This window comes from Physeter macrocephalus, chromosome 1 (assembly GCF_002837175.3).
Source record: "Physeter macrocephalus isolate SW-GA chromosome 1, ASM283717v5, whole genome shotgun sequence".
NCBI lineage: Eukaryota > Metazoa > Chordata > Mammalia > Artiodactyla > Physeteridae > Physeter > Physeter macrocephalus.
Genome location: NC_041214.2, coordinates 50,157,893 through 50,173,328, shown reverse-complemented (window position 1 = coordinate 50,173,328; position 15,436 = coordinate 50,157,893). Strand labels below are relative to the sequence as shown.

Here is a 15,436-nt window from a genome sequence, read left to right as displayed (position 1 = left end):
TTACAAAATATTGGCTGTATTTCCCACGTTGTACAATACATCCTTGAGCCTATCTTATACGCAATAGTTTGTTGATACACTAATGTTATCTAATATAAAATCTATATTCAATTTTTCCCCATTGTCCCCAAATTGTTCTTACATCTTCTTTTTTTCTTTTTAGATTCAGAATCCAATTAAGAATCACACATTGCTTTTAGTTGTCATTTCTCTTTGGTCTTTTAAAATATAAAACAGTTCTCCAGCTTTTGTTTTCATTATGTTGGTATTTTTAAAAATGTCCAAGCCAGTTGTGTCCAGAGTGTCCTTCAGTTTGGATTACCTGATTGTTTGTTCATGATTAGAATCAGACTAAACATATTTGGCAAGAATACTACATGGGCAATGTTTATCCTTCTCAGTGTATCATATCAGGGGCCATATTATGTCGGTTTATCCCTGGATTGATAATGTTACTTGGATAAGGAGGTTTTTTCCAGGTGTTTTTCACTGCGTGGGTATTTCTTTATCTTTGTAATACATAGTCTGTGGGGTTAGAGTAATCATTTAAATGTATGAGGATTATCTTTCTTTTATAATTAAAATAAAATCCAACCTCCTTATTGTAGTTTATGAGGTTCTCTGTCAGGAGATTTTAACTCTTTTTTGAGCCATAGAACCCATTGGCATCTGATGAGGCCTTTGGACCCCTTCTCAGAATAATGTGTTTAAATGCATAAAATAAAATAGATAAAGGTACACAGGACAAATTATATTGAAATTCACTTATCAGTATATTAAAAACAAACTGTGACATACAAATATGTATACAGTAAATAGCAGGATCTAGAGGGGGGTTGAATAACTATTAGAATTTTGAAGTCGTGATAAGTATGGGTGATACACGGAGATTTCTGCAACAACTATAATGTGACTTGAAAACATCTGTGATTTCTGCCAGGCACAAAATTACAGTACGAATACTCTACTATTTGTGCTTTAGTCAGAGGCTAACGAAAATATAGTTTCTCCCCCCTCTAGTCCCCAATGTGATCTCTCACATTGTTCATATCTCTGAGAATGAAATAATAATTTTTCTTGCTCCTAATCAGAAAATTGATTGTCATCTTTAATTTTCACCTTTTCTTTGCTCTCCACATCTACTCAATTAGCATCTCTTGGACATTCTACCTCCCAAATCTCTCCCTAATCTTGCTACCACTATCCATCCATTCTCCCAGCATGTCACCTGGATTACAGCATGATGAAGCGGACACTGTTATCTTAGGTTTACAGATGAGGAAACTGAAGCACAGACAGTTACACGACTTGCCAAAGTCCAGCACAGGAACCAAGTGTCGAAGGAGGAAGTTGTTCTTCAAGCCTGTTGCTTCTTAAATTCCTTAATTTAGACTTAAATTAAGCCTCTTAAATTCCTTAAAATTAAGGAATTTAATTTTATTTTCCTTAGTCATATTCATTAGCTGCCCCCAAATCCAAGACTTCCAATGGTACAGTTTTACCAAGTGTTCTATTCTAAGGAAAAACTTCTAGCATCAGAGAATTAATGGAAAACGAGTAAACTTTAGCTGTGATTTATTTAGTAAACAAAAAGTGTGTCTATCCACCTAATTGTCTCAAAATGTTTTTCTATCTTACCTGTAGCTCATATTCCAGGAAGCTCCCTCCAAAACTGTATTCTCCTTACTCTCCAAGGTCCTAAAAATATGTTTTCCCAGACTTCATAATTCTCTCCTTTCTGGGTTCCTTAGGATTTTATTCCTTCATTGCTACTTATCCAGTACTGGCACTCCAAAGAGAGCTTACAGATGACAAACAAAGCAGGATCCCTCTCCCAGAGGGCAGGGGATATGGGGGAGGTAAAGATGAGGAGGAGGGGAACTAAACACTCATATTTTTCTTTTGATTACCTTTTCATCTTTTTATTTTTAAATACTTTTAAATTTACATCATAGTACACAATTGATTTAACTACATTAAAGTGCACCAATCAAATGTGGATAACTTGATTAATTATTATGTAAGCAGATCAAGGTAGAACATATCCAGAACCCCCAGAAGGCTTCCGTCCACCCTCCCAGTCAATATCTACTCCCAGCCCTCCCCTCCCCCCATCAAATACCAGTCCCTGTCAAAACAGATTAATTTAGTCTGTGCTCAAGCTTTATGTAAATGGACTCTGACGATATACACTCTTTCGTGTCTGGCTTGTTCCACATTATGGCTATGTAGCACAGCTTTGTTATTTTTTCATTGCTATGTAGTCATTAAATGAATATTCCACAGTTTATCCATCTTACTCATAATGGACATTTAGGTTGTTTCCAATGTGTGACTATTATGAATTCACCTGCTCTGAGCATTTCTGCATAGATAGACGCTCTCATTTCTGTTGGGTATATACCTTCAACTGGAGTTGAAGGTTCATCGGGTTAAGTTTTTGTAGCATTAGTAGATATTGGCAAATAACAATGTAATCTTTTTTTTATTCCTGCTTCATAGTTGACTCTGTTGAATCTGGTACAATTTCTCTTTCTTAGTAAGCACCTAAATAAATGGGTTGCTGTTGATATGTGATATTTTGTCCGATATTCTTAAATTAACGTGTAGAAATTTATCAGTTGTAGTAATACTTTCTTTATCTATATAGATCATTGATCCTTTTGTAGAAGTTGAAATTATCGGATTGCCAGTAGATTGTTGTAAAGATCAAACTCGCGTGGTAGATGACAATGGTAAGATTATAATCTCTGTTCACTTTTAATAAGGATGCTCTAGCAATAGAGTTTGCACTGAAAAAGAGAATTTGTCTACATGGAAGAGAAACAAATTTCTAAAATCTGTAACTGCCATCTGAGTTTTGTTAAGATTTTTTCAACACATAAAACTAAGTAAATATGGTATTGATGCATGGTATATTTTGATGGATGTTGTAATCTAGGCTCTCAAGACTTCTGCTTTTGAAGCGAATGGTTTTTTCCTGTGAAATGAATGATATTTTAAAGATCTGGTTTAAAACTTCATGTAGGAAAATGACTCGTTATATTTTTATGTTGTTTTCATGACATGAGTTGCCTCAAAGTTCTCATTTGTGAAGCCCACGTCCTAATGATTTCTCATTTTTTTCTGGAGCATGTACAACTGTAAAGGCAAGTGCAGCACGCTCTGGCAAGTTTACTTCTTGAATATGTACTTGTGGTGCATGGGCAGCGTTCTTCTGTTTTGGCCATCATGTAAAGAAAACTTTCTTTACTCAAGCCTCATGTCTTTTTCTTAGTAATCTTCTAAGGTTGTATTTATTCATACATATGACAAACATTATTGCATGCCTGTTTTTCTCAATCTCTAGTCCTTAATACTGTAAAAAATCTAAACCCCAATCCTCAAAACGTTTGGGAAATTAGAGGTTCCTAAAGAGACCTTAAGAGGAGTTTAAGGAAAGGAATTTGAGGGTTCAAAAGTAGAACAAACCTCTTACTTAGGAAATAACATGCTTAAAATAAGCAAACTTCCCATACTGCATTTTCCTACCAATGCTCAATATATTTTGTTTTTGGTCTCAGAAATAATTGAGATGTCATCACTAAGTCAACAAAAAGTATCTCTTCTCTTGTTCAGGAGGGACATCTCAATGATTTTCAGTCCATAATTATTTCATTAGCTAAGGCATTAGGGTTAAGTGGCTGATGCCTCCTGAATGCATACATTTAATAACATGAATTTTCATTTTTAGAAAAGGAAAACAAACTTACAGAGTACTTGAATTTTTATCAGTTTAATTATTTTATCTGAGAGAATTTTACCAAGAAATAAACGTGGTTTTGCCTTTTAGAATTTGTGTTGAATTATATGCCTTTCCTATTTATTTTCAGTAGCTATGAAAATATGTCATCTTTCATGTATTAAGGTCTTGCTTCATGAGAAGCCACTGGAAATCAGCAGTGCCTCATCTCCTTTGGCTCTGTCACTAGTTGTATGATGTTAAGCATGTTATTTTCTCTGAACATCAGTTTTCTCAACTATAAAACGAGCATTATATTTCCTATGTTAAAAAGTGAGCATAGGGCTTCCCTGGTGGCGCAGTGGTTGAGAGTCCGCCTGCCGATGCAGGGGACACGGGTTCGTGCCCTGGTCCGGGAAGATCCCACATGCCGCGGAGCGGCTGGGCCCGTGAGCCTTGGCCGCTAAAGCCGCTGAGCCTGCGCGTCCGGAGCCTGTGCTCCGCAACGGGAGAGGCCACAACAGTGAGAGGCCCGCGTACCGAATTAAAAAAAAAAAAAAGTGAGCATGGGTTACTTGTGTAACTTTTAAGTTATATATTTTTGAAAGTCAGTAATATATATTTTTTCTTAATTAGAAGAAAACCTCTGCCCTGCCACCCTTAGAGGATTACCATAAGAATTAAATAGGATGGTAAATGTACCATAGCATTGAAACCTTACAAAATGCTTGCTGGTGATGCTTACAGCAGCAGACTCTTTGGTGGGTGAGAAGCATCATTCTACTGGGGTGGGATGGGGGTGGGGGAGAGGAATCATTCTTTATTGCTTTTGCTAAAACATTATTCTTAGATCACTACTGTAGACACTTTTTGAGCTTATTGAAACATTCTGGATATTGTCTAAAAGAGCTTTCTCTACAATGCAATTTGGCCTCAAAGATTATTAGAATTGATGTAATAATTTACAGGCAATTTCTTACCAATTATTTTCTAGCAATGGGGTAAATTCCAAGGCTTTATTTTAGTAAGGCATCCCGGGGTGGCTCAGTCATCTTCACGAGTTTAATAACCATTGCAAGCAATTTTCACTGTCTGCTTTGCAGATGTTGCTGCTAAATCATTTTTAGCCAACGCCTTTGCTTTTCTAATTTGTCTTTTCCTATTTCTCTGAGGATTTAACCCTGTGTGGGAAGAAACCCTCACATTTACAGTACACATGCCAGAAATAGCTTTGGTTCGGTTCCTTGTGTGGGATCACGATCCAATTGGACGAGATTTTGTTGGGCAAAGAACTGTGACCTTTAGCAGCTTAGTGCCTGGTAAGTCTGGCTGGCCTTCTCTCTCGAGACTGACCATTCCTTTTCTTTGGAAGATTTAATATATGATATGTGATATACATGATACATGGCATATATGATATACAAAATATGTGTTATATGATTATGTGAGTGTTAACATAAAGAACTATAGTATGGTCAGGTATTTAATTCTCTTGCACCCGTGGGAAAGCCAAATGCAAGTTCAACTAAAAGGAAACTACTTTCTCTACTTTTATCAGGCTACCGGCATGTCTATTTGGAAGGACTGACAGAAGCATCCATTTTTGTCCACATAACAATCAATGAAATCTATGGAAAGGTAAGAAAGATCACAGGGCTTAAAGCCACATGCAACAATAATATGGTCCTTAATAAAGTTTTCTAATTCATTGCATAAAAGGGAACGTGTATCTTGACAAGCTGTTTTTTTTTTTTTTTTTTGTGGTATGCGGGCCTCCCTCCGCTGCGGCCTCTCCCGTTGCAGAGCACAGGCTCCGGACGCGCAGGCCCAGCGGCCATGGCTCACGGGCCCAGCCGCTCCGCGGCATGTGGAATCCTCCCAGACCGGGCGCGAACCCGGTTCCCCTGCCTCGGCAGGCGGACGCGCAACCACTGCGCCACCAGGGAAGCCCCGACAAGCTGTTTTTTTAACAGAAAACTCTAGTGAAGCCCAGCCCACACTGTGCTCAGTGTGCTCTCCTGCCCACAGGTCTCCATCCGTGTGTGCTCCTTCCTCTTTTTAGGGGTGTGTACTCATTCCCTCCACCTAGGGGCCCTCTCTGGGCTTAAAAGAATTGAGAAAACGATTACTCTCTAGGGCAATCATTTGTTTGACTAAAACAGTAAAGATAGACTTACATATTTGAATTTTACTGTAATCCTTAAAAAGACCCAGCTGGCTGCAGTGGGAAATGTAGTCTCAGATGTTTGAAGTACCTGTACTAACTGGGCTATGATCCCAGCCAGTTCTAGGCAGGATGCATTCATTTAGTGCCATTGTATTCAACTGGAAACCTAAAAATCATGAATGAATTAAAAGCCACCCACAGGACTTAAAAGGAAGAGACCATAAAAGTGTATTCTAGCTCTTTGCTGATGCCAGTTTCTTCATTGCAGAGCTCACTTGAGATTTACAAATCAATAGGCTGTCCTCTGGTAATGCCAAGTAATTGGGGACTTGGCCACTGGAATCAATTTTCAGGACTAGATGTGATTTGGAGGGACTGTAGCATTGACCAGGGCCCGGGAATGTCCAGTGCTCTTTATCAGAAGGTCTGCATTGCCTGGAGCTCCTCCTCCAGAGGTATATACATTCTCTGTGCTTCCGTGTCCTTATTTGTACATGTGGGGTAAAAATAGTACCTACTTCATAAACAAATACTTTATTTTTAAAAAGCTGCCTGGCACATAGTAAATGCTCAGAAATGTTAGCTAATATTAATATTATTAAAGACTATAATCCAACTGGCAGGTAGTGGACCAATTTGGCCTGAAATAGGAGGTATGTGTTTATTCTCACATCCATCAGTTGGGAGGGGTGAGGTGCTAAGGATCCTAATTTCTAAGAGTGATAAAGTTTTATGACTTTCTGTGTTTAGTCCTGGGTTTCTATTTGTGCTTGTTGGGCCCTCTCCTCTGGCCTAAACATACACAAATGTAAATGATCGAAAAATGATTCTTGAATTTCTAGGAATCCCAGGTGAACAAAACAGCATCTCTAGCACTTAACATGATTGAGGGAAATAATAAAAATCAGTTTGTTAAAAACCTGAGCCAGGAAAGTGTTCTGTAGGACTTGTGTTCTCTCTCCTAAATAAATGTCCATGTGTAAGTCATTTATTACTTTCAAGGTGTGTTTGGGTTGATATGCATAAACCACAACATGATGGTGGTGAACTGAGCAATGAATGAACTTGTGACTAAAAATCCAAAGTGGGAGAAAGGGCTTATAGACCATATGTGTTCTATAGAGCATATGTGTTCTATCTCCTTCTGTTTTTACTTGTGCAGCCTTCTTGAATGAGCCCAAATTGTGTTTTGTTGTGCTTTTTTCCCCCTTGCAGTGGAGCCCTTTAATACTCAACCCCAGTTACACTATATTGCACTTTCTAGGAGCTACAAAGGTAGTTTCTCAGCATGGTGCTTGGCTCTTGCTGGCGCGTTTCTCTTTCAGTGGTCATGGCGGCATGCTCTCTCACATCGCTCCATCTTCCTGCTTACCGCTTTAAAACATGCATCTGTTGCTTTAAGGTGGCTCAAGTTCATTATAGTCTTTTCACTGTGGAAACTCTTCCTACCACCTTGTCATCTTTGGGCAGGAAACTTGTGGGAAAGCTTGGTTGTGAAAATGGAAGGCTGCCTTCCTCCCAAAGTCAGGTTGATAAAATGTGCATGACGTTGTGCAAACATGCTGTGAGCTGCTGTTTTCTTGGTTTGAATATTCTTCAGTGGCTGTGAGATTTCGTTTTGTAACCATTTTTCATGGAGCTGTCATTTAAAAGGCAAGCAGTTGACACAGTGGTATTTGCTTAACTTGTGCTTGGTCCTTTTGTGTCTTCAGAACAGACAGCTCCAAGGTCTGAAGGGGCTGTTCAATAAGAATCCCAGGCACAGCTCTTCAGAAAACAGTTCCCATTATGTTCGGAAGCGATCGATTGGAGATAGGATTCTGCGACGCACAGCCAGTGCTCCAGCCAAAGGCAGAAAAAAGAGCAAAATGGGCTTCCAAGAAATGGTAGAGATAAAGGATTCTGTGTCTGAGGCTGCAAGAGATCAAGATGGGGTCCTGAGAAGGACCCCACGGAGTTTGCAAGCACGCCCTGTCTCTATGCCTGTTGACCGAAGTCTTCTGGGGGCTCTGTCGCTGCCTATATCCGAAACTGCAAAAGACACAGAAGGAAAAGAGAACTCTCTGGGTAAGATGCTTTACTTTTCTCTAAGATTACACCCCTTTAAGGCCCATTTTGGTCCCTAATTACCATTATTACATGGCTGACATTTTGTAGTCAAAGTAAAATATACTGAAAAATCATTACAGTACATTACAGTGTTACCTTTTAGACCATATTTTAAACTTTGGGGAGTGGGTGGTAAAAGAGCTATCTCCTAGTCACCTAAAGCCTCAAAATAACATTGACATCTGAAATTGACAGTGAGGAATCAGGTGTGATGGCATGGAGCCTACGGGTCTATGAGGTACAACAGAGGGAGGTGAAACCTGCAAAATATGAGCAGAGATCATGGTTTTCTAAGTGGGTACAATATTTACTGATTTTCTGAGGAGGAATAGAATTAAATTGACTTTTCTGAGGTTGAGTTTAGTTATATTTCTTTCCCACCATATAACATGTTTTCTACAATTGGAAATGTTTATGGAGAAAGAGGAAAATCCAGATGTTAAAAGTAATCCACCTTCTTCACTTGAGAAATCTTTGCTTCCTCAAGAGGTAGCTTATTAGCTGTTTTCCTATGGTCTCGTTTCCCTGACCCCTGGATGTTGGCAGGGAAGGAAGCAGTCTGTAGCTCCTGTCCATTCATAGATTCCTCAGGCGTAGGAACCAGGCATTACCCACCTTTTCCCCTAATTTGAGCATAATGCTTCACTCATATCAAGAACGTGATAAAGAGTGATATCTGCTTTACAGTGTACCAAAGAGCTCTTGCCTTGTGTCGGTGACTCTTCCCCCACCCTATTTTAGATAATTTAAGCACCAAAACTGTGTCCATGTGAGGTCTCTGCAACAAATAAGTTTTAATTAAATCAAAATCACTTCAGACAGCAGAATGTGATACCTGTTTCTTTCAGCAAAATTCTTTCATCATGCAGTCTAATTTCAATGCTCTATTTTCTCACAAACACCACTTTGCTTGTATTGATTTTTATTGTAAGATATTGTAGGGAGACAAACCAATTTTTGAATGGGTTATTTGAAGGAGAAAAAGGCAGTTAACAAGTTTGAAAGAGCAGTATCAGAGAAGAGATGAAATATATGCTTTAAAATTTATTTCAAAACTCCATTTTGGGGGAAAGTAAACTATATATAAATATAAATAACTCCATTTTGGAGGGAAAATAAAGCAAAAGAAATTAGTAATAATTAATCCTGTAATGCCACAATTAAGATGTTACTACCATTAAGGTGAGTTAGAAAGCAACAGTTATGTTTCTTTCCTCCCTTTAAAAAACAGGAAATTTATATAAGTTATTCACATATATATAGCATAATATATTTAATAATACTTAAGTATAAAACTTATAAATATGGAGCAGTACACAACCATGCAATGATTCAAGTTATCATGTAGAAGAAAAATTAAGTGGAAAAAATTCAGAATAAAAAATTGTATACATAGTTCTATCCCTCTACAAAAGCTTACAGTGGCTATCTGAGTGGTAACATCATATAATCTTTATTTTTTTCCGTATAATTTTTGGGTTTATCAAATTTTTATGATGAATTTTTTTAGTTAGGAAAATATTTAATAAAAAGTTAAACATATTTTCTTGATTCTCATAACTGAAAGCATAAAATCCGTTAAAATAATGTGATTAAGAATACTTGAACACCTAATATCAATATTGTCTTAGCACTATACTAAACAGGATGGGGTACCCCAAATTACTTTGAATTGTGTATTTTTATAGTTTTCCTTACTGTGCCTGATATCTTACTGCCTCTTTTAGGGGAGAATGCAATATGAATTTTATATATTAAAACCAAAAAAATAGGATCAACAGAAAATTAGTTATTAGCAATGGTATAAAATTGGTGACCAAGTCTTTATTTTTACATTTTAAAGTCAACAGATACTGATATTTTAATGCATCTATTGCACCCTCCAATTTGTTTTAGAAATTAATTGGTTAAAATTAGTATTTTGCCAAAATGTTTTTCATAATGATTTGTGTGGGGTTTTATTTTTCTCTAACACATGTATAACTTTGAAAGCTTACAGTATCTTGCTTACAGGTACCACAATACTTTGTTTAACAGAGCTGTCTTGTTCTGTTTTTATTGCCATGCTTCTGTGTAGTACAAATCTGAATAGGAAACAACTTAAGGTAATCTTCACTGTAAAAGTATGGTAACTCATTGACATTTTTTTTACAATGATTATTACATCCTTAGCTGATGTAATAGCTATTCAAAGGGAAGTTTCAGTGAAATTTTACCATTTATCCATCACACAGACACTTTGTTGCAAATCTATGCAATCCATAATTATATTGTCACGATGTAACAGATTTACATTTTCCATTTGTCTGTCTGAAGACAAACATGAGTGTTTGCAGGTCCTACATAAAGTGATACATTTCACTTAAAATATTGTTTGTTTCATTCAGCAGAAGATAAGGATGGCAGAAGAGATGGGAAGGCAAGTATAAAAGACCAACATTTTCCAAATTTCAGCAAAAAGTTATCCGCTTCCTCCAGCGCTCTCCTCCACAAAGACATCAGCCACGGGGACTCTGCTGTTTCTACCGCCAACTTGTCAATCACAGAACAGTTGGTACCAGGTCCAAAGGGTGGGAGAACCAAATCACATGTGTCAAGTGATCGCCAGGAACACCAGTGCACCAACAAATCCTTCTCCCCAAGGCAGCATTTGGCTCGTGACCCTGCAGTTAGCCTAACACAAGATCTATGTGGTGTGAAAACCAAGGAAAACGGGAATGCTGGGGGCTTCGTGGTAGGGAAAAGTGCATTGTCAGGAAGCATCCTTTCTCAAAGCAATCTGGAGATTAAGAAGCTGGAAGGTAATTGGGATAAGGGCAGAGCTGCAACATCCTTTTCTTTGTCAGACGTCTCTACGCTCTGTTCTGACATACCTGACTTACATTCCACTGCAATTCTCCAGGAGAGTGAAATTTCCCATCTTATTGATAATGTCACTTTGACAAATGAGAATGAGCCTGGCAGTTCCATCTCAGCACTGATTGGCCAGTTCGATGAGACCAGCGACCAGGTTAACCCCACAGTTGTGTCTCATCTTCAGAGCCCCAGTGTGATAGCGGGCCATCCTCCCTTGCCTACCATGGACCTAAAAATGCCCTTCAAGCATGGCTTTTCCAGTGGAAAACCCACGTCATCCTTCCTGTGCTCATCTCCTGAGCAGATTGCATTCTTGGGGCACGAGAACTCTGAATGCTCAACACATGCAGCTGTTTGTGAAACTATCTGCACTCCTGTCTCTAAAACTAAAGCAGATGATGACCTTTCTGGGAAGACCAAGACAGGGGCCGTGGAACGCGATGTGCCTCTGTCCTCTAATAATCCTCACTGCTGGTTACCAAAAAGCCCCACCCACAAAAAAGACTGGGAAGTACTGAAGAACCACAGTCCTGCCACTTCCACTGACTTGACACTGGAAGATGTAATAGTGGATCCCACTCTCTGTTTAAATTCTGGGGAGAGCAGTCTCGTGGAAATGGATGGAGACTCCCAAAGTCTGCCTTTAACAACCTATGGATATAGGAGAGAGGGCACAAGTCACCTCGCTTCTCCTTTAAAACTGAAATACAGTCAGGATGTGGTGGTGGAACATTTTCAAAGAGGCTTGAGAAATGGCTACTGTAAAGAGACTCTCCACTCTTCGGTCTCTGAAATATTCAACAGTAGTATTCAGGATGTCAAAAATCAAAATATTTCTCGTCTAGCCTATCCGGGTGCTGGTTTTATGCATAACCATTTCTCAGATTCAGATGCCAAAAAGAACCAGACCCCTGGGCCCCTGTCTAGCGTTCAAGACATGCATGACCCTGCCCCCGAGCGGTCCACACACCCTCCTCTGCCTGCTCTGAAGCTGCCCAGTCCTTGCAAATCCAAAAGTCTGGGGGACTTAACATCAGAGGACATCGCCTGTAATTTTGAAAGCAAGTACCAGTGTATTAGTAAGAGCTTTGTTACAACTGGCATCAGAGACAAGAAGAGCGTAACTGTGAAAACAAAGTCGTTAGAGCCTATAGATGCCCTGACCGAACAGCTGCGGAAGCTTGTGTCCTTTGACCACGAAGACGGCTGCCAAGTGCTGTATTCCAAGCAAGATGTCAATCAGTTCCCCAGGGCACTGGTCAGAAAGTTGTCATCCAGAAGTCAGAGCAGAGTGCGCAATATTGCCAGTCGCGCCAAGGAAAAGCAGGAAGCCAACAAGCAGAAAAGTGTGAACCCCAGCCCTGTGGGAGGAGTGGTTCTTCGAAGCAAACCCTGCGCGCCGGCGCCCGCGGGGAACCGGCACTCCACCGGCTCGTACATCGCGGGCTACTTGCGGAGCGCCAAGGGCGGCTGCGGCGTGGAGGGCCGCGGTATCCCCGAGGGCGCGTGCGCAGCCCTGCGCTCCGGGCACGCCGACCAGTTCTGTTCACATCATTCCGTTTTGCAGACCGAGCCGAGCAGTGATGATAAACCAGAAATTTATTTTCTTTTGAGACTGTGAATTACATAAAGCTGCATTTTTTTTTTTTTTTTACATTTTAAACAAGCTGCATTTTCACTGTTTACAAGATATTCTGTAGAATGTCCGAGTTTTCAGTAAATATGGTCCTTGGCTTTGAGATGATTTTAAAATGTATTTTTAAACTTGTATTACCGTCTCCCTTTGACTCCATGTGTTCTTCTTGTTCATGCGTTTGTATATAGCTTCGGGTGACATTTCCCGTGTACTTTTCTGATCTTTCTCCCCTGAGGTGTAAACTCTATTGGTATGATGTATGTGCATGCCCTAGATGTGAAACTTCTCAGCAGCTTGGTTTCTACCGTCCGTATGTTTCATCAAAATGCTCTTTACTCTGTGTCCTCAGATCACAGTCACAAATGCAGTCATTTTTACTCTCTGTTAAGAGATTTTACAAAGGACAAAGGGATGAATTCTTTATTTTAAAGCAATTATCATTTTTCCTAGTTTTTGTTCTTTATTAAGAAGCCCAGATGCATTTTTGTAACTCAGTTAAAAGAAGATTAAAATAGTTAACTTACCTTTTAAGATTTCTCTACCCCACCCAGAAGGAGAGTTCAAAGGAGATTGGTAGCTGCTTCCCCACACCCTCTCATTTTTGAGTAGGCTGTGAGGGTGTGAGGAATAAAGCAAACTTCTGTATATAAGGACAAAATTGTTTGTTTCACGTAAATTTTGTTACATATTTTTGCTAATGGCTTTGTATGTAACAAGAACACAGTTGCCAAGCTATTTGTTGTACTTTTGAATTTTCTGATTAAATTATAGACTGCAAATAATGGCTTTCAGAATGAGGGACTTCCAGCAGATGCTATAACAATAACAGCACAAATTGAAAACTTCCCAAAGCTTTCCAGAAAAAATATATTTTCTCATGATAAAACCCAAGTGAATAGATAATTAGAAGAAAGCTTTTCCCTTCAGGGAACCAAGTAACTATATTTTAGTACCAACATACATTATTTTCACTGTGAATCCATTTTTTATTGCATGTTCAGATGTCCCTCTGCTTTTTTGTAACATTAACTGCAATGATGTTCTTCTTGGAGTTCATGAAAATATAATTAAAGGAGATTTTTAAACACTTCGTGAATTTTTTTTTTTTTTTTTTTTTTTGCAATTGAAGCTCATGTGATGCCTGTTGAGTAGGGAACCCGAAGCACTCAGAAATATTTGCCTTTTCATCTCTTTGCAGCAGAAGAGGTCACTTCTACAGGTACAGTTTTAAGCAGCATTTCATGTCTTTGAGTGTTTTCACTGTGCTTTAAAGACCATATTTGTAAGGCGACTTGAGAAGAAATTCAATGTAATGAGTTTATTTGCATTTGGTGATGATGTTGCTAGTTTAAAAATCCTTCCCAAATCCTGCGTGGGACAGGGGGTTGGGCGGGGGTGGAGGGTATGCAGGCAATGAAGGCAAGAGGCTGTATTTGGCAAATTAGGCCACCTGAATCTCTGTTGTGTGTGGGGAGAGTGGGGAGGAAATCAGTTAGACTCTGCTTTCTCTCAGTTCCCAACCCTGAACTTCTCCCCAGTGCTGAGGGTCTTCCTCTCTTTGGACAGGCACTGGGACGCTGGTTGGGGTAGGGGTGTAATAGAGAAAGGAGAGGGACCCATTTTCCATCCCTTAGTGAACCTGAGATATTTCATCATCTTGGGGGTTCTGAACCCACAAAGTTCCATCCTTAGACCTTGGTTTGTTTTTAAAGTATCTTTGTCTTAAGGAGATTAACATGGTATAAAGTTGTTGAAATTCATTTGCAGAAAGGTATAGAATTTATCTGCCTTTTATAATTTGATGGAATATGGATTCTCTTTTTTTAATGGATATAGAGGCATTCTGATTATTTATTTATTTGGTTGCACCAGGTCTTAGTTGCAGCTCATGGGCTCCTTAGTTGCAGCTCGCCCACTCCTTAGTTGCAGCACATGGGCTCCTTAGTTGCAGCATGTGGGCTCCAGTTGTGGCATGTGAACTCTTAGTTGTGGCATGCGTGTGGGATCTAGTTCCCTGACCACAGGCCCCCTGCATTGGGAGCTTGGAGTCTTAACCACTGCACCACCAGGGAAGTCCCAGAAATCTGTATTCTTAAAAAAAATCCAAGAGTTTACATATGGATGTCAACCCTATCTCAAGGTGATTTAGTAGTAACATAAATGGTTGGTGCCAAGTGATGGGTTATGAGACCAATCCCCCAGGTATCCTGTGTGTCTGTCGCCCATACATGAAGTATTCTTCTACTGATAGACTTAGGAAGAGAAGGGAAAGTGAATTCATGATTACTATTTGGGGGTTGCCTAATAAGGAAGAGGAAGCAATAAAGCTTAAATTTTACTGCAAGCTTTCAGTGCTCGGGTTAGACTCCTGACCAGGGTTTCATTTGCTTGGAGGATGGATCAGGGACTCATTCAGTCACAAGGAAATCACACAGCCAGTGAGATCTCAAGCAAGATATTAACAGGCTTTCTAATTTTTTTCTTTTGAGAACTAGAGAGTCCAGGAAGCCCCCATTCCCTGGCAAGTCTGACTAGAGCAAGCCCTGTGAGGTTTCAAAGTTCTCTCATTTGACTCCTTTCTTAGAGGCTGGATGGAATATTCCAAGCCTGGGCAGCGACAGGTGCCTGGGAGAGTTGCCTGCAACAGTGGCAGTATCCACAGAGGACAGAGTAAAGCTTCTTCTTCTTTTTTTTTTTTTTTTTTTTTAGTGAATCAGCTATACGTGTATATATATATCCCCATATCCCCTCCCTCTTTTAAAGCTTCTTAATATAAATCTGATCAAGCCATCTTTCCCACTTAAAACCCTTTAGTGGATCCCCATCTCTTATGAAATAAGGTTCCATAGCCTTTGCATATAAGGTCTTCTATTCGGTACCTTTGTTTCTATAGCCTGGTCTCCTCTGCCTTAGACTGCCCTTTCCTCCTTTACCCACTACGTTTTCC

General features: G+C 39.4%; 1 protein-coding gene across 1 annotated transcript in view; it reads left to right on the top strand.

The window, feature by feature from the left end:
• PLCH1 (phospholipase C eta 1) overlaps window positions 1-12,474 on the top strand; it is a 239,079-nt gene extending 226,605 nt beyond the window's left edge. Inside the window, exons 19-24 of the mRNA XM_007106908.4 lie at window positions 2,651-2,735; window positions 4,894-5,040; window positions 5,280-5,359; window positions 7,104-7,163; window positions 7,601-7,955; window positions 10,385-12,474. Coding sequence (XP_007106970.2) covers window positions 2,651-2,735; window positions 4,894-5,040; window positions 5,280-5,359; window positions 7,104-7,163; window positions 7,601-7,955; window positions 10,385-12,474 — 2,817 coding nt within the window. The remainder of the gene's footprint in view (window positions 1-2,650; window positions 2,736-4,893; window positions 5,041-5,279; window positions 5,360-7,103; window positions 7,164-7,600; window positions 7,956-10,384) is intronic.
• Window positions 12,475-15,436: the final 2,962 nt, after the last annotated feature.